The sequence below is a fragment of the Colossoma macropomum genome, unplaced genomic scaffold (assembly GCF_904425465.1).
Source record: "Colossoma macropomum unplaced genomic scaffold, Colossoma_macropomum, whole genome shotgun sequence".
In the NCBI taxonomy this organism is placed as follows: Eukaryota; Metazoa; Chordata; class Actinopteri; order Characiformes; family Serrasalmidae; genus Colossoma; species Colossoma macropomum.
Window position 1 is genome coordinate 1,956,837 of NW_023494784.1, and position 20,086 is coordinate 1,976,922.

Below are 20,086 nucleotides of genomic sequence, written 5' to 3' on the forward strand. Positions count from 1 at the left end.
ATGTAAACAAAGCCGTTCAGAGTGGTTTAATGTGAAAGGGTTCATTGTGGAGAAGCTAAATGACTTGGATTTCTTCACAGTGGTGGTGATGGGAATGGGGTCACCATGCTTGCAACACAAATATAGCCATTTTATTCACTCTCCAAAACCACCTGCACACGAGTTTTTATATGGACTTTTGATGATGAGAGAATTAAAAGAAGTTTTCCCAGGGGACTTTTTTGCCTTACAAGCTTTCTGCCATTGAGTTTTTATGAATGTTGTAGGCCAAAACCTTCTTAAAGCTACCTTAAAACGATGTCTGAGCTTTTCATGGAATAACTTTATGTGAGGGAGCTTTTAGAAGAGCACGTCTGGTTTCTGTCACCACCACTGTGAACAGTTCTCACTTTCACTAAAACCGAGCATTTTACTTTATATGTCAGCCATTTTAATTATGCAGAAATTTTTAAAAATCGGTCAAATTCCTCTTTAAGTTGTTTGGAATTAGGTCATTGAAAACAGCCCAGCACCTTTACTGAATATGACTCTACTGAAATGTCTTTTTACATAGAATTACATATTTCTTTTCAAAGACCCAAAAAATCTCCAACTAAAATCAGACATCTTGGACTGAGAGGATATTTTTGTGCATATTATCCTATACGATCCAGCTAGACCTCTAATGCTTAACGTAAGAGTGGGATTTGTTTGCCAAGACAGTAGTAAGCATGGTAATGGTAAGCCTTACTATATACTTAACCTAATGGCAGCTGAAGTTTCCTAAAGCAGTTTGTGGGCTGACGTCTAACTGCATGGTCAATTTGGTCAGTCTAGGAAACTTTCAAAGCTGGTTTACAAGTTGAATCCAAATAAATAGATGCTGTTTATTCATTGTTGAATGAAGGCTTGAAGGCTACAAGCTCAAGGTCAAATTGGGGGTAATTAAAAAAGCACGTGGGATGATGTTTAAACCATTTTGTGATGCTCTAAGGATGATTGCCTTGTTTGTGTTAAATTAGCACTTAATGCTTGTAAAATATAGTCATAAAATTATAGATGTGCGTGACCACTCTGAGCACTGTAGTGTTTCATTTATTCACCAAATTTTGACTGCTGATATCATGCTAATTGCATTAGCCCATGAATGGGAATTCCCATATAATGTTAGCATCAAGCTAACGAGTGTGTGTTCATTTCTTAATGCTCCGGAAAGTTAAATTAGACCTTCAACCTAAGATATTTCACTAAATTGGAGTTTTACAGTCTCTTTATAATGCGGTTGAATATGGTTACACTATTAATAGAGAAATAAGCCAACAGTGTCTCATAGCGCCTGAGTATTGAACCCTTTCAGACCCAGTGCTCTGATGAGCCCCATTCTTATTCTAAATAACAGTAAATTGAATGTTAATAATTGTTTATAAATACTGTTTACGTCTGATGGCCATCACAATGCACACTGGTTCTGAAGAGCAGCAACGGTCCAGCATTAATATATGTTAATTTTAAGTTATGGCAGGTAAATCTCGAAACAATCTGAATTTAGGAATAAAGTGATGCTTTACAACAGAACTTATTCAGTTTTATTACATATTTTGATACACATACTCTCATTCATATGCACATAAATGTATTTACAGGCCATAAATGTGTGTCTGAGTGTATATGCGGTTTTGTTAAACAAGGAGCTCAGCGGACTGTTAAAGGGCTAAAAGGCAGATCCAGTAATATTCAGAGTTCGGCTTTGAGTTCGGCTTTGAGTTCGGCTTTGAAAAATATAGTCATATAATTATAGACGTGCCAGCCGTTCGTGACCTCTCTGAACTCAGGAGTGTTTAATTAATTTATTCACCAAATTTTGACCGCTGGTGTAATGCTAATTGCATTAGCACATGAATGGGAATTCCTGTGTATTGTTAGCATCGAGCTAACAAGTGTGTCTGTTAATTTTTTTCATGCTCTGGACAATTAAAACAGACTTTCAAAGTAAGATATTGTACTTTGTTGGAGTTTTACAGTCTCTCTGTAATGCGCTTGAATATGGATGCACTCTTCAAAGAGTGACTAGCCAACAGTGTCTCATAGCACAGAGTTTTTAACCCGCAGTGCGCAGTGATGATCTTACTCCATTCATATTCTAACTGACAAATCAAAGGTTAATAGTTGTGTATAATTACTGTTTACTAGCTTTGTCTGATGGCCATTACGGTGCACACTGGTTCTAAATAAGCAGCAACATTCCAGCATTGATATATGTTCATTTTAAGAGTTATGGTGGGAAAATCTCAACATTTAGGAATAAAGTGATGCTTTAAAACATTACGTTTTTAGTTTCATTACATGTTTTGATTCACATAGCCTCATTCATATGCATATATATCTCGCTGTTGTCGGATGACGTTTTTCAGTTTTTGACATAATTTGAAAATACCTGTTGTCCTTTACATTGTATGTAAATTTCATGATGAATAGACTAAAAGAAATGACCCAAAGTCTGGCGGCAGTCTGGTTCCATAGGCTTACATTAAAAGTAGAGTATGTTTTTTCCTTCTCCTGTAAAGTGACCATTTTGGAGATGTGATATACGAGTGATATACGTATTTATTTATTTATTTATTTATATTTATATATACATATGTGTGTGTGTGTGTGTGTGTGTGTGTGTGTGTGTGTGTGTGTGTATATATATATATATATATATATATGTACACACACACACACACACACACACACAATTAGGTATTTACAGGCCATAAATGTGTGTATGTGTTGTGTCTGAGTGTATATGCGGTTTTGTTAAACAAGGAGCTCAGCAGACTGTTTAAGGGGCTAAAAGGCGAATCCAGTAATATTCAGAGTTCAGCTTTAAGTTCAGATATTTATTGTAAGTTACTGTAAACATGAAACACGGCTGAGCGTGTTAAGCCCAGTGTTGGAGGGGAAAAAGCTGTTAGCTTGATGCTAATGTACAATGGAAAACACTATATAGCTGCTAGCAGAAATTAGCTTTATGCAGGTTTTTTTGAAGAAAACTACACACAAAAGTGGCTCATCGACAACGAACGGGCAGAAGAATGCGTTCTTCGCTCCAACGCCAGTTACTCGGAGTCTTTATCTTGTAAACAGGTGTCATTTGAGCATCAGTTAGCTGGACTGGACCCTTCAGCCTGCTAACTAATGTTATGATAGCGTTAGCTTAGCCAAGCAAGCTACAGCTCAAACACTACAGAACGGGTTGGAGTTCAGCTTTCTGTCACCAGTCGTTCTGTTTTTTACATGAATTTTTATCGTCCGATGTTCTGTTGGTCACAGTTAAACCTGTTTGGTAGTGAGGAGAGCTGGTAGTGTGCTAGCTAAGCTAATGCTAAGCAGCTCCTCTCTTCTAGTTAGCAGCTTAACAGTAACTGATGGTTTGTGTTTTATCGAGACGTGGGCTGAAAAGCCCTTCCTTTAATTTGGCGAACTGAACTTTTTATTTGTTCAATTAATTTGTTTTACGGTTCCAGCAAGATGTGCTGGTACAATACCCGGCATATATCGGTCCACTAGCTTGATGAGGTCGGCACCCTGCTGACTGTTTGCCACTGCTGGTCCACCCTCGGACCACCCAGATTACTGTCCTGCAAACAAGCTCTAACTAGTTTTTAATCTCCTCAAGCAGATTTTAAATGCACAGAGACTTTTATTTTGGGAAATAAACTTGGACAAATATTACAAAGAACTGAGAGGAAAAAGTAATGACTAGGTCTGAAAAAAAAATCAGTAAATTGGACTGTAGGTGGAAAATGAACGATGATGAGTGGAGTTTTGTCTTTTACTTTGCTTAACCACCGGTGGGCTGCCCGCAAAACGCCAGTGGACCGCCAGTTTTGCCATCAGTGGGTCAGGAGTGGTCCACTATCTTCTTGCTATCAGGGTAGTGACGTAAATGCATCATCCCACCAAACGGTTCTGTGGCCCTGAGCACAGTGTTGTCAAAACACACTGAGTCTGGTTTGTAAGCGTTCCGTGTCGATCCATGTGCAAATGCCACTAGAACAGTTTCTCTCCGTGCTCAGAACCGTTCGGCCCTGCGGTGAAAACGAGGCCTCAATGATGTCTAGGTAGCATAACTTACTGACACTTACGGCCTGAGCAGTGTGAGCAAAAACGCAGTGTGAACTATAAAGAGGAAAGAAAGACCTTCAGTAAAACCCAGTGTGATCCATGCAGCTGTTCCGTGTTCTAGGACATCTGGTTGTACTATACGTATTCTGTTCTACACTATACTTTACAAATAATACACTGTGCAGCCCTAACTTTATCAATAATAATGCAATTTTTCAGATTCAACCGACAAGTATGACTCCAGAGACCTGGAGCGACTCATGAAGGACGACGCGCTGGTCGATGGCTACCTCGCCTGGAGGCATTTTGTCGTGGACGACACCCTGAAGATGATCGACGAGAGTTTACAGTGGCGGAAGGAGTTTAGCCTGAATGGTACGTTGGGCTGATGGGCTTTTTCATGATTAAATTCCTGATTTTCAACATTTCTGCATAATTCGGTTGTTGAGATGTAAGCAAAGTTACTCAGAGTGTTTTGAAAGCAAATGCTTTGTTCTGGAGAAACTTACCTACTGATATTAAGAGTGGTGATAGGAACCAGGGGTCGCCATGACTACAACACAAATATAGACATTTTATTTACTATCCAGAACCACCAGTGAACCTACACGAGTCTTCTGAGTTTATGTGGAATGTTGATGATGGAAAATAGTGGAAAATCTGAGTTCTCTTGGGGGACAACACCATGCAACACCATGCATTTAAGGCCAAAGTCTTTTAAAAACTGTCATAAAACAGTGTCTCAGTCATCAGGCAGTGAATTCATAACCATTTCATGTAGTAACTTTCTGTGAGGGAGCTTTTAGAGGTGGACGTCTGGTTCCTATCACCACCATTGTGAGCAGTTGTGACTGTAAGTTTCTCTAGAACGGAGCGTTTCACACCAAACCACTCTGAACGACTCTGTTTACATCTTAACTGCACAGTTTTGCTGGAACTTGCCTTGTTTAATCTGTTGTAAGCAAATTTTTTAGCTCCAGAAGTGTAAATTGATGATGGTCGTGAATTGGTTACCAGGAAATAACAGCTGGAGGTTTCATGTAGTGCTTTTGTTTAAAAGAATAAACAAAGTTGTGACGTTTTTTCGTGACAGCAGTGTTATGCATTATGTATAATATAACTTGTTGCCATAAAACTGGTCAGCAGGATTCGTCCAAAGCTTTGCACAAGGAGACTTTTTTCACTTTCGGCCCACTGAAGGCGGGTATTGTTTGCGAGCTGTGAGTTTCTCTATAGGCAGTGAGGAGGAGACAATCATGCCCATTGTCTGCGTTTAATTCATTTCCTTCTGAACGCGCCGCAGATTTATCTAGGCCATTTTAAACGGCTTCAGCCAAAGAGAACTCATTAAAAGACGCGCACGTCAGGAAGCAGCTATATTATAAATTGAATTAAATGGAGACTTGGCAAACGCGTCTATTAACTGTGCTGGGAGAAACATAATTAGCCTGTGTTTTTTAATGAGGGCCTACGTTACGGAGCGAGCGTGTGCTTTGATGTTGGCTGTGTCTTTAACTGGACGCTGTTGTCGTTTTTGCAGACCTCACGGAGAGCAGTATTCCGAGGTGGATGTTCGAGACGGGAGCGGTCTACCTCCACGGCTACGACACGGAGGGCAACAAACTCTGTACGTTTGGATTTATGGATTTTCTTGAACTTGTGGAGGTTCTCATGTGACCTTAAGTAGAGATGCACCGAAATTTCATCCAGCAGAACATTTTGGCAGAAAATGGTCAAAAAAAATGAAATGGGGCTACAACAAAGTACCGTAATGAAACACTTAACAGATCATTTTAGTGAAAATGAAAATAAATAGTGATTACAGACTCTGCTTCCTTCACTCTCCTGCACCACTCGGCGCAGACGCATTCAGTTGTTTGAACAGCAGATTAACAGTAGCCACAATTACATGTGGCCTAAAACTTTTATTTGACTGACCCTTTTATACAGGATAAAGTATGTGTGTAATTTCCCCAAATCACCCCAAATAGCCCAAGTCAAAACACCAATTACACCAGTTAATATAGTAAAATGGGCTCATTCAACTGACAGAAATCGGGCAGCTCTGTGAGAGGTGGAGAGATCGACTGCTTCGCAGCTTTTTAGAATGACTTCATTCATTTTGGTTGTTTTACTGTTATTATTTTATATTGTTTATATATGATTTAGTGAAATTTATTTAGGCTGTTCATTAATTTGGGGGATTTCTCTTCATGCCTGCTCCCACACGCAACACTGAAAATTAGTCCCACGCCACAAGATACTGTAAAGCAACTGATCACAGATTCTCATAGTTCACGGAGACGGCAGAGCCTTCCATGCAATGGCCACAGCTGCCCAGCAAAACACCAAAAATAACCGCTCTGTGGTTTAATTACTGCCCTGTGTTTAAATGCTGAATAAACAGTGTTTGGTGAAGTTGCTCACAGTGAGCCTGATGACCACGACTGCTGTGTTATTTCAGCAGAGAATAACGTATTTGTGAATAGACTGTGTCAGATATCGGATGTCAGTTCACTTTGACGGAACCCAGGCGGGGGCAGGATAAATGATTCCAATTTGCTGAAGTCTTGCGGGAGCGGGACTAAAAAAACCAGTCCCGCTCAGACGTCTAGTGAGAGGTACTTTAAGATATTTCCTTCTCCTAGTTCACCAGCATGTTTTAGGTCACAGTAGTTCTGTTTTGATCTTGAGGATTCACTTCATTTGGTTATGATGTCTGAAAGCATCATCCCAAACCCCAAATGTAGTTGAGCCAAGAAATGGTTGGTGTCTGAAGGTTACTGAGCTACGAGGCTGATATAGTTTCATAGCTCCAGTGCTAGAAGTAACACACAATCCGAAACCATCAGAATCTTAATTGTGCATTCAGATAAATATTTGGACTACTAGTTCAGACTTGTGGGGCGCTGTGAAAATTTTTGTCTGAGCCGAGTCAAAACAAAAAACATTTTAACTCAGAAAATATCCAAAATTGAGTCGAATCTTGACCTTGATATATACTCAGACCAACACAACACACACTAACACACCACCATCACGTCAGTGTTACTGCAGTGCTGAGAATGATCCACCACCCAAATAGCACCTGCTCTGTGAGGGTCCATGGGGGTCCTGACCACTGAAGAACAGGGTAAAAGGGGGCTAACAAAGTATCAGAGAAACAGATGGACTACAGTCTGTAACTGTAGAACTACAAAGTGCACCTATACAGTAAGTGGAGCTGATAAAATGGACAACGAGCGTAGAAACAAGGAGGTGGTCATAATGTTATGTCTGATTTGGTGTATTTATCATTGCGGTCCTAGGAAAGATCAGGCTGGTTTAAAGGAAGACGTGTCCTCTGTATCAGACCTTTTGATTTTACTGAATGTTATCTAACTGTTGAGGTGATAATGAGAAGTGAAGTTCTTGGCAGTTTTGTGAGCAGAAACACATGACAAGCCACATGATGAAGAACTGTGTAGTGATAAGTGACCTACAATGCTGTTTATGGCTTGTTTATACAAAGTCAGGCTTTGTTGTATCGTATGTACTCGCTGCTTCCTCTTTGGCCTTCTATCAAATAGCTCAGCAGCAAATCAGAAGTTCTTGTATTGTGTCATACAAAACTGAATGGTTCAAAGTAGGACTGACATGAAAATTGTCACACATACCAGTTTTAAGGAGCTACTAACTTTGGAGGAACGATTTCAATACAGTTTTGAAAAATGGAATAATTGAGAGTTTGAAAGTCAAACATCTGAAAGTTTTTAGCTTTGTAGAAAACATATTTGCTGATAACAATAAATTTGTCCTTATAATTGGCCGATTTTATCAATCAAGCTACGTATCGGTCAGCCCTAGTCTTAAAGAACATTTCTGATTGTAGCTTCTTTGTGTTTGTTTTTATGTTTTCAGTCTGGTTCAAAGTGAAGCTCCACGTTAAGGACGCCAAAACAGCTGTGGACAAGAAGAGGTATGTGGCGTTTTGGCTGGAGCGCTACGCTAAACGTGAGCCCGGCATGCCCCTCACGGTCGTCTTTGACATGTCTGAGTCCGGCCTCAGCAACATCGTAAGTAACCCACACCCCCGCCCCCCCACCTTCTTGTTAAAGTGATGGTTTGGTGAAAAATCCACCCACACACACTTATCCCAAATGTAATCGATCAGTCCTGTTTGGAGTCATAGATATACATTCCTAGATGCCGCGTTGTCTGTTGTTCTTTATCTGAGGCGATACGTCTGTGCGTCCACCATGTTGGAGAGGTCAAGATCCGCTTGTGAACAGATTCACTTGTATTGAGAGACGATGAGTCTCAGGATTAAATCAGCCACAACTTCCTTATTACTCAAACGATTTTCACCAAATCTGTTTAGTTATAATCCTCAGACACAGATTAATCCGGGCTGCACGGATCTGCTCTCGGTAGCTTTATTACTTTAATAACTGATCGTGCTAATTAGCCGTCCGGACCAGCAGGAGAGGATTCAGTCTGAACCTGACGTTAAAAAAACCGAGTTTCAGCGCGAGAAACACAATCAGACACATCAGCAAATCCATCAGTTTGTGAATCACTTCAAATTTTAATACACATAAAAATAAAATAAACCCCCAAAACACAGTAAGAAGGACGAAGCTAAAGTTGGCTTCCTATTCGCCAGCTTCTTGTTCGAGTTTTCCCGTCCCACCTGCCTGAGGCTGCACCATTTAAGGTGGAATGAGAAAATGCGAACAAAGAAGCTGGTAAATGAGAAGCCAACTTCAGCTTCGTGTAAGAAGGTTCTAACGTTAATCGGTTATGAATCTCTACACGGATTAAGGAATGCTGTAACTTACCGCTACAAAGCATTTAACCATCACTGTAAATAAATAATTACTACATAAAGTTAAGACCCCCTTAATAAAACTAGTAAATGAAATCAGCTTAATATAAAACCAAAGGAAAAACAATCACATCAACAGGTTCTCAGTGCTTCACCAACCACACGACCTTATCTACACAAACATCACACAGACATGAGTGTGGATCACTGCGTTCCCTCTGTTATGTAATCCTATCCCACTTTCTGAGTGTGATATTCTTGAAATAATATAATTTTGGACAGTATTTTTCTTAAACTGCCGCTCTGTAATGGTACTGAATGCAGTCCAGTAGTGATGTTGACCTCCCCAAAATGGCGGCGCTGTTGACGTGTCTGGCTGGACCCAACGCAGCATCTAGGTGTGTCTAAATGCATCTAAGGCCTAAATCATCACACTCCTTGTAAACCATGTGGAGTTGTTACCTGGATTATATGACACACTGTTATCTACGCTATCATTCAAAATTTTGGAATCAATTTCCTTATTAATTTGCTATTTCAAATGAAAAAACTTGTACCCTGCAGAATTAAATTCTCACAACAAGGCAACAAAATATAATTTGAAGGAATGATTTATTCAGTATTTCTCACATTTTAGCCACACAGTTATTGAAGGTTCTGTAGTTTACTGTAATTACACATTCATGGGAATTTTATCTGCCTCAAGATGTGATTAGTTTTGAAACTGAAAGGCGCTTAGCTGAGATACAGTCAGAAGAGATGGCTGTATTTTAGGGAAGTACAGGTTGGTCACTGCACTGCAGCGGTTGGTGCTGCAGTAAAAAGGCGCCTTTCTCGTCTAGCTATCAACATGTGGTTAACCCCTTTTGCCAGCGATTACGGTTCTTCTCAGTCCTGAGACACTCAGTTCCCTGTTATTGTCCTGCCAGACTATGTAAAAACAGCTGATAGGCTGTAATGCGACCTACCAGAGCAGAAAGGCTCAGAAACCCCTAAATCATCATGTGTTACAGCTTTTACAGTGTAAAGAAAGATGCCAGGTTAAAACTGAAGCAGGCAGCAGGTCAGACAGTCCTTTACTGTGTACATTTATGTAACAGTGTCTCGTTTTACAGGGGAAAAATAAATCACTACAAATCAAAGAAGGCATAACAAAATAAATGAAACCTGTAAATAAAGTCAGGCTTTGTTCTCACAGCAGCTAAAAGTGGCCCATATCTGATCCTTTTCTTCATATGTGTGTCAGTGTGAACAGCAAAAACACACTGAATCTGACGTTTCAATCTGGGACACTTTCATCTGTGGCACCGAAATCCGATACACGTCCGATATGCGGCAGCATGACTCGGTCTGAACAGCCAGACTTTTACGTCAATCCAGTTTGACATTAATAATGCTTTTGCGCCGCTGAGACCTCAAACATTTGGCCTGATGTTTCTGTACTAAGAAAATTAGACACTCATCCACACCGCTCAGAGATTTCGAAAGAAATGACTGAACGCAAGTCAAGTCGTCAGGGTTTGCTTATATAGCGCTTTTTACAACAGGCGTTATCGCAAAGCAGCTTTGACAGAAAAATCTGGGTCTGAGCCCCCATGAGCATCGCCAATGGCAGCAGTGGCAAGAAACTCCTCCTCTGGACCACACTGGATAGCAAACAGTAACAAAAGAGCAAAACGAACGGAGAATAAGGTTTTAACATTAGTGTAAAATATTTAAATACAGAAAAGGGGAAAAGCAGGTGAATCAATATCTATGATTAAATAGTTTGAGTCTGTGCAGCAGCAGCATCAGGAGGGTCAGGTAATGCAGGTGAGGTTTGCACATCGTTGTACAGCAGAAAGCTCCATAGTGGGGAAACTGGTCCAGAAGGCTGGCGTGCAGTGGCCACCCAATCAGCACAGATGAAGCAACAGCATCAGACCCACAGGATGGGCATCTGTTCAACTCGGCTAAGAAACGCAAAGTTAGTTGTGAAACAAACAGTTCTGTAAAGAGTGACTGATCACAGTTTACAGGGTTAACAGAGCAGCAGAGACTCCGGCAGGTCGAGCTGTTACAGCCTCACTAAGAGGGAGAGACAGAAGGTAACAGAGTCATGAGGCTCCCTGAGATGTCGGCGCCCCTCCGTTCCACCGTCAACAAATCTGAGTGAGTGTGTGAGGCAGCGGGACGACGGCACCAACACTCCCAGTTTACCATAATACTCTATGACCTTGAACCCCAGATCTGCACCTTTTATCTCACAGGGAAAAAGCTAATTACCAAAGGCTCCACTAAACAAGGTTTTTAGCCTAGACTTAGACTGAGGCTGTGTCTGAGAAGGAGAACGAGGAAGAAAATTTAAAAGTCTGAAAGTTTAAAGAAAGCAAGGATGAGAGCCGTGTCTGAATAACAGGGCCTTTTCTACAGCAAGCTCGGATGCGTTCTGGTTGATGAGCCCGGCTGTCAGTCATCAGACCTTCTTATCAGGTCTTGTGATGCTGGAGAAGATGAAGCTGAAACCACCGGGAGTGGCCGATACCGCAGACTCCATTGTGATTGTTTACCTCTGGATGACTCACGTTCTTTTGCACATGCGGGTCAGTTTAGGCACCTGATCTGTTCAGCCTGATGTCACAAATAGATCACATTTAAAATTATATTGTATAAAAAATAAAAAAACATTGGTGAGAATCAGATTTGGGCCACTTTTATCTGATATGTGAACACAGCCTTAGTGTTATTAATATTAATGCATGTAATTAACATACCTACCTATATGTATAGGAAAAACTGTGTGCTTATAGTAGCTAATTTCAATCAATTAAACAATAATAATCTTAAATAAATCACATTTTATTTATTAATTTTATTTTATTCATAAACACTAATTATAGTATTAATGTTAGACGCACCGTGAAGCGACTATATCCACTCTGTCCTGATTTGAGTTTCTCTGGTGGCAGATTTCTGGATGTGTTAATCTGTCATATTAGATGTTTGTCGTGATTTGTCTTTGAGGACCCCCGGCGTGTGTCTTTCCCTCATTAGCTGTATGAGCTGTAGATGCTGCTCAGTATTTAACGTCTCAGATTAAAGTGACCTCCTAATCCCTTTGGTCAATCCAGCTTGGTGGTGTAATCCTTAGTGACTGTGTTTCAGTTTCACTGCGCGAGACGTCTGTGTTGGACCACCTCCTCTCCGCTTGCGTTCTTTCTCTCCCTCAAACTGAACCGGCCCGGTTTGATAGCACAGGGCAGATGAAGCGAGAACCCCAATCAGAACCATCTGCAAATCTGACTTTAAGGCATTAACAGAACCCTTTAACCAGACCACTGAATATGGACACAGATTGGTCCATCGTTATGCTTGGGCAATGTGATTTATATTTCATCAGTATTGTGATCATTTTTGTTATCATGACACACGATATGCATTTCTGAGCACATCGTAGATATCGCCAGTTCTTAAAGAGCACTGACCAACTGCATGTTTCATTACAAAGACGGCACAATTAGTCCTTTTTAATTGGGTTTAGTGCTGCATGGTGTGTAAAATGTCAAATAATCATTGTGTTGATTGTTTTGGTGGCTTTTTTTTTAAAGTGACACCACTAATGCACTATGGCTGTGTCAAAGTATCATGATTTGCATTGTGTATTGTGTAAATTACTTTAAAATCGTTATATATTTCTTTCTCTCCCACATTGCCCTCCACACCCCCACTTATCGGTACTGAGTTTGCATGACTATTTCCCTTTTTTTGTTTCCTTATTGTTATGGATTTCCCCTTTAGGAAGTTGAAGTTAACTGCTTAAGTGTAAATTTATTGCATTTGTGTGAACTTCCTTTGAAAACTCCTTGCGTGTTGCATGATCAACCCACACCCTCACCGGCCACTTTATCAGAAACCCCTCCCTTGTAGCTCCGCCTTGCTGGTGTACAGTTGTCCGTTCTCTAGCTTTTCATTAACGGTCAGACCACAGAGCCACTCTTGGCTAGATATGGTTGAGGAACAGTATGTAACTCCACCTATATAGCGGACAAAATGCACTGTACAGTAATCAGTGACCACCTTTTGTGTAGTTTCCATGACTTTATCTCATAACTAACTGCCGCTGAGCTCCCGAGTGAACTTCCCAACCAAAATGGTGGCAGCGCGATTACATGACATCAGAATACTACAAATTATCAGCCGGTTAAAACATCGCTCAGACCCTGGTTTCTAATAAAGTGGCCAGTGAGTGTATATACACCAGCAGCACTGGCTGTCTGGTCACTCTTGAGCATTTATTGAGAATTGTATTTGAATATTATTGAGAAATCAACATATTCAACCAGAGAAAAGGTCCTTATTTTGGGCGGCTCCTCTGAAACAGCACACACGTCTGATATCTAGAACCAGAGATAAAAGCCTGCTTCTCTGGGCGCAGAGCAGAAGTGATATTCGCTGGGGAGTGTCCTGAGGGACGATATGGAGAACAAAGGTCAAGGTCGCCCAGTCAGTCAGTGCATCAGTGTTGCACAACCTCCATCTGAGTGGGGTTTGATGGTGGATGTTGCTCTTTCACCCTGATGCCCTGCCTCCTCCTCTGGTGGTTAAAGCCAAAACCCACATTTACTCAATTTCCCCAAATGTAGTAGATCTGCCAAGACATGCTGTCTAAGTTGGCTTCTTTAGTTTTAGCACTGGCTGGACTGGAATTCAGTATTTCTAAGAAATTAAATGGCTGTAATTTGTGAGAAAACATAATTTTACTGTTAATTGTGTGGCACTCCCTGCTGCGTTTTACCGTTTTATACAGATTTTTGTTTTTTTTTTAACATTGTACTTGCTGATGTTCTGATATTAGTGGGCCTCATTCATCAACTATTATTAAGAAGAAATTTCTTCTTAAAACTCACTGATGCAGTTTTCACAAAGATTCTGACATTCTCTGATGTTTTTGTATTTGAATTGATTTTTATTGATTTGATCTTAGCCAAGAACAGAATCTCTGCACACTCAAGAGCATGAAAGTGAACAGTTCTGCAGTTTAAACACACGTCATCAATCTGATGTAGACGTTTTTGTAGGACCTTTTTAAGAACAAATTCAAGAAAAAAATTAAGAACATGTCGGTAAATGAGGTGTTTGTTTGTTTTTTTTTGGGCAAATAAATGCTCAATGACCAGTTAAACGACTTTTTAAATCAGGTGCCTGAAACTTTTGCACACGACTGTATATTAGCATAGCTAAAAACAGCAGCCTGATTTTTGCGTGTATCTTAGTCCATGTTTATAGATAACAGTGAGTCATTCCGTGTCAGAAACCACATAATCAAGACTATTAGAGATACTGAACACCTCCACACAGTCTGAGAGAAGTGCGGTTAGCGTCATGCTAATTGTTGGGTTGTTAGATTCATTGTTTGTTAGCTACATTAGCCTCTTAGCCCCAGTGCTAATACTAAAGAAGCAAAACTTCAGACAGCAATCGTGTCTTGGCTGCCTACATTACAGCTAAGTGGGGAGAAACTGGGAAAATTTAGATTTTTGGCCAAAGTGTCGCTTTAAAGGATACTGGAAAAACTAATTTTCTTCTTTTGATGTAGCATTACAGAGTTTTTCTATACGTACTGTCCACTCTCCAGTCCATACAGTGAGTATATAGAAAATACATTTTTCAGGCGCCAGGAAACCTGACAAATTTGCATATTCAGTCTACATTTTAGCCCCGCCCACTTATGCTGAAGTTATAAGGAGTGTTTCAGCCCAAATGAGCCACAATACAAGGTAACCCATCAGAACAGAGCTTATTTACATATATCAGTCTTAAAGGCACATTATCAAATGGCTTGTTTAATTCAAGGGGTTAAAAAGGTTAAAAATGCAGTATATCGCTGCTGTCAGACCAAAACCTCGTATCTCCAAAATGGTAACTTTACAGAAGAAGGAAAAAACTTACTTCACTTTTAATGTAAGTCAATGGAACCAGACATTTTTCCAAGTCATTTTGGGCCGTTTCTTTTGGTCCATTCATCTTGAAATTTCCACACGATGTAAAGAACAACAGGCATTTTTAAGTTATGTCAAAAACTGAAAAACGACAAAAATGGAGATGCGAGGTTTTGGTCCCACAGCAGTGATGTGGGCCCTTTAAGGCCTGGGATTCGAGTTGTAGGTCTGCATACAAGGGCAGCTTTGACCCAGAAGCAGGAATGACCTTGTAGCCGGGGATCCAAACAGGCTGTGTCAAAAATAGCCCCTATGTTTTTTGAGGTTTTCGCTGCATGGTGTGCCCGCTTTGGTGTTTCTGACTTACTTCCTTGGAACTTCCTGTTGCACCAGAAGCCGAAACTCTGTTCCTGTGACTGAAGTCACCAGATTAATGGTGCTAACGCGGTTCAGCCGAACTTGTGACAGAGTTTCGGCTGGTGCGAAGTGGGTCATTTCACAGCTTGAGGCAGTGAAAATCACAGCTTGGCCAAACTGTGCTTTCACTGAATGCCCATTTTATAAATAAATAAATAAAAAGAAAACAAAAAAAAATCCTTTCATCATTAAACCTCACTCTGAGCCAGCACGTATGACTCATTCTCTCTCTCTCTCTCTCTCTCTCTCTCTCTCTCTCTCTCTCTCTCTCTCTCTCTCTCTCTTTCACAGGACATGGACTTTGTGAAGTATATCATTAACTGCTTCAAAGTGTACTACCCGAAGTTTCTGTGTAAGTGCATTCGCTCGTGTTTTCTTTATATATTAGCCGTATTCCTTTGAACGGTGGGAATGTTTCATTTCCAGAGTAACCTTTGGCACCTTTCCTCCTCATTATCCCGGCGCTGCTTCCACATGAAAGTGTGAGATTGCTCTATTAAAGCAAACAAGGTCACCAGGAACTCCGTCTGTTTCCCGCAGTGCCAATTTACATACTGATGAAAAATACTGTAATAAACAAGCGAGCAAAATAATGGAAACACCAGGCCGTACGTGAATATGTTATGTTTTAAAAATGTGTTTCCTCCAGCTGGAACAGCCTTAACGATAAATCGGAGCGTTCTCCGAGAAGATTGGACCTGTAACGTTCTTTAACAGCTGAGTGCCGACGGTGTGGGTCGAAGGCTTCATTTGGCTTTCGTAGAGCTGTTCCTGAAGCTGAAAAAAAGGAGAAAATAATGACCCGTCAGGCCGCGGTGCTTTCGCTCTGCTCCGAGGTTCTGGTGTCGTGCTCATTATACCACCTTATTCATCTGCTTTAGTTACAGCCGACAGTTCCGTCATAAACTTTACAAACCTGATTATATTTTTTTGGTCGTTAAATTTGATCCTGGGTGTTTTAAAATGTGAAAAAAGTGACTTTTGGTGAAATAAAGTTTACAAATTTGGCAAAACTGATTTTTAAAGCAAAGGACTAAGGACTAAAAGTGCTGTTTATGTAATAAAAATATTTATTTTTGTATGACGACTTTCATACACAAGTGTTTCACAATAGAGTGAACATTAAACAAGCATAAATGAAAGGAAAAAATAAAATAAAAGAAGAATAAAATAAGCAAAAAATGGGAAAAAACAAAGGTGTAAAAATAGAAAATGTTAAATAAAATGAAAATTAAGCAAGAAAAAAATGATTTCAGATTATAATATACTGTGTGACAGTGGGATGATGTATAACTCATTATCTCTTGTTTTTATTCTGTCTTTTTTTAGCCAAAATGATCATTGTCGAGATGCCTTGGATTATGAATGGTAAGAATTGTTTCTTCTCTGTAGATTTGAGAAGTCTAATATCTCCTTTTTTAATTTTATTATTATTTTTTTTTATTATTTTAATAATTTCTTGCGTCCAGCTGTTGTGGCATGAATATCTTTCTCTAACAGCTGCCTGGAAGATAGTAAAGACGTGGTTGGGTCCAGAAGCCATCAGCAAGCTGAAGTTTGTGTCCAAAGCTGACATCCAGACATTCATCAGCCCTGAGCACCTCCCCCCACACATGGGAGGAACGGTAGGAAAAATAAAATTAACAATAAAATCGTGATATTTTTTAAAGGCTATATTAAGTGTTGGTAAAATTTCATTACAAAAAATGGTTAATAAGGTTGATCATATTTAACATAATTTTTTCCAAATATATCACAGTATCAGATTATATTTAATTTACATTAATAAATGTAATAATGTAACATTAGGAAAGTCAATGTGTTTGCATAATTAAAGTTAATGACAACATTAAGGTTATGAGTTAGCGTTAATTAGTATTAGTGACGGTAATATTTAACGTTAATGAAGTTTAGTGTTTTTAGACAATTTTCGTGTTTAAGTTAGCATGAATAAAGTTAATATCATACTTAAGTTAGTATTAAGTTAATGATGTAGCGTTAATACATTACCATTAAACTTAGTAGGTTAGCATTAATGACATTAATTTAGTGCAGTGTTATGTATAAAGTTAGTAATTTAGCATTAGTGAAGTTCATAATTTAGCATTAACATAGTTAAAAAGCTAGCATTAAGTTAAAAATGTAGCATTAATACATTAGCATTAATGACCTTAATGTAATATTAATAAGTTAACATGAATACCGTTAGAAAATAAGCATTAATGAAGTTAATCAGTAATAAAAAATAAAAAAATCAATAAAAAAGTCCTGACCACTGAAGAACAGGGTAAAAGGGGGCTAACAAAGTATCAGAGAAACAGATGGACTACAGTCTGTAACTGTAGAACTACAAAGTGCACCTATATAGTAAGTGGAGCTGATAAAATGGACAATGAGCGTAGAAACAAGGAGGTGGTCATAATGTTATGCCTGGTCAGTGTATAATAACTAAAAATGTGCTCTACCAAAAGGTTGAGCAGAACATTAAAGGGGTATTAGAACAGGCCTATATATGTGCATTAAGCTAACTTGGCTTAATTTCTCTTATCCCGAGTTGAACTAACATTACCTTTTTATACCAGAAGTGAAATGCCATGGTGGTGAAGCGCAAAGCAACTGTGATCCTTCTGTGGCACCTGTTGCATAATGATGTTAACTTCCCCACAATCAGTCAGGAAAGTCAGGAAATTACACAGATCCTTTATCCTTAACAGATCGGTCAGACCAGTTTCTCCTCTGGTGAAACTAATCCCGCTGGAATATAGCATAAAATAGATGAAGTCTGGTTCAGCTACCATAATGTATTAAGAGTCTGCAGTTTGGCCTACACGTTCATTATCCCGATGTCTTGAAACCTGGGGCATGTAGCTAAAAAAGCTCTGATGTAAACGGAAAAAGATGTTTGAAAGCAAAAAGAAAGACGTGCTGATTTGAGGCTCCCAAGCAAAACCACTGCTCTTCATATCTGAAAGCTCCCCTGTGTCACTGCATAACACCACAATCATTCGGTTTCCACCTGGAGGTTTTGTCCCAAAAGACATCCATCCATCCATCCATCCATCCATCATCTAAACCGCTTATCCTTCTGGGTCGCGGTGGGGTGCTGGAGCCTATCCCAGCTGTCATTGGGCGGAAGGCAGGATACACCCTGGACAGGTCGCCAGTCCATCGCAGGGCAGACAGACAAACATACACATTCACACACTCACTCACACCTAGGGGCAATTTTAGCACATCCAATTGGCCTAACTGCATGTTTTTGGACTGTGGGAGGAAACCGGAGTACCCGGAGGAAACCCACGCAGACACGGGGAGAACACGCAAACTCCACACAGAAACGACCCTGGTCGCCCGGCTGGGAATCGAACCCAGGCCCTTCTTGCTGTGAGGCAACAGCGCTACCCACTGCGCCACCGTGCCGCCCTCCCAAAAGACATGCATCGTTATTTTAGTATACCAACAACTGAGTGTTTAAGTGTTGTTTTGGTTTTGTTTTTTCGTTCATCAAATGAAGTATCAATATAACCCCCTCCCCCATCTTGCCCCTTCCCCAACCTCCATTCTCAAGGTCTGCTCTCCTCTGTTGTCCCACATTAACAAATCCCTTGAGGCTGCTTTTGTTCTTTTGACCTGTAAAACTGCGATCAGTCCAGTTCTCTAGAAACTGGCCTTGACCTTAATGAAGAGTGTAACGATTGACTGATTTCTAATCTCTCATTTCTGTCCAAGCTTCTGAAAGGAGTGGTTGCTTTTCAACCACTTACTGCAAGGACAGGGTATTAAAGTTCAGTATATTTATGGTACTGACCGAATTACATTCTTAACCTCACGCTTAGATTCGATTCCCTTGTCATTAGTATTCCTGGCAAAGCTCTAAATAGACTTCAGCGCGTCCAAAATTCAGCCTCTAGAGTCCGGACTGTAGTACCAAAGCGCACATCACACCCGTTCTCCATCAGTTACACTGACTTTGTTTCACAGTGAATTAATTTTAAACTCCTACGTCTCACGTTGAAAGCTAATACTGATAGCGTGACTGGCGCTAATATTCACCAAGTCTCAGCAGCATCTGACGGCCGTAGCTGAAAACTTGTGTGAAAGAGACTCACATATGAGACGAATGACTTTTGGACGCAAAATATTCAGCGGTGTTTTTTCCGACCTTAGAGAAGCTGCTGTGGCCTTTATTGTACGCAGCTTTATCTCGTTAAGGTCGGGAAGCAATATTGACATCTATGTATTGTTCTGTTCTGTTTTTACTATTTTGACCAATAAAAATATTTTTGGTGAAAACATAAAAAAAATATGGCTCTTATTAGAAGTGAAGGGGCATCCTAGAATAATACACTATTGTTAATGTACAAAATCCGTTTACTCAAACATCCAAAATAGTTTTAGTTGTGATTTTTTCCTTAATATACACAGTAAAAGGCACTGGCCCAAGGAGAGAGCCCTGTGGAACCCCAGTAACAGTTTCCACGGAATAATGCAGCGATCACTCCATTTCTCTAGAAACTGGCCTTGACCCTAATGAACAGTAACTGTTGACTGATTTCTCCCATTTCTGTCCAAGTTTCTGGAAAGAGTGGTTGCTTTTCAGCTACTTACCACAAGGACAGGGTATTAAAGTTCAGTATATTTATGGTACTGACCGAATTACATTCACAACCTCACACTTGGTTTCAATTCCCTTGTTGTTGGTATTTCTGGCAAAGCTCTAAATAGACTTCAGTGTATCCAAAATTCAGCTGCTCAGTTCAAAAAGAGTGAAAAACATTCAGCACAGTTTTTTTCCAGCCTCAGAGAAGCTGCTGGGGGCTTTACATGCACTCAGCTTTATCTCATTAGTTTTGGG

At 40.0% G+C, this 20,086-nt stretch overlaps 1 protein-coding gene across 1 annotated transcript in view; it reads left to right on the forward strand.

Moving 5' to 3' along the window:
* mospd2 (motile sperm domain containing 2) overlaps positions 1–20,086 on the forward strand; it is a 42,646-nt gene that overhangs the window by 859 nt on the left and 21,701 nt on the right. The window contains exons 3-8 of the mRNA XM_036575633.1: positions 4,309–4,464; positions 5,630–5,716; positions 7,990–8,144; positions 15,523–15,583; positions 16,561–16,599; positions 16,732–16,856. Of these exons, the coding sequence (XP_036431526.1) occupies positions 4,309–4,464; positions 5,630–5,716; positions 7,990–8,144; positions 15,523–15,583; positions 16,561–16,599; positions 16,732–16,856 (623 nt within the window). The remainder of the gene's footprint in view (positions 1–4,308; positions 4,465–5,629; positions 5,717–7,989; positions 8,145–15,522; positions 15,584–16,560; positions 16,600–16,731; positions 16,857–20,086) is intronic.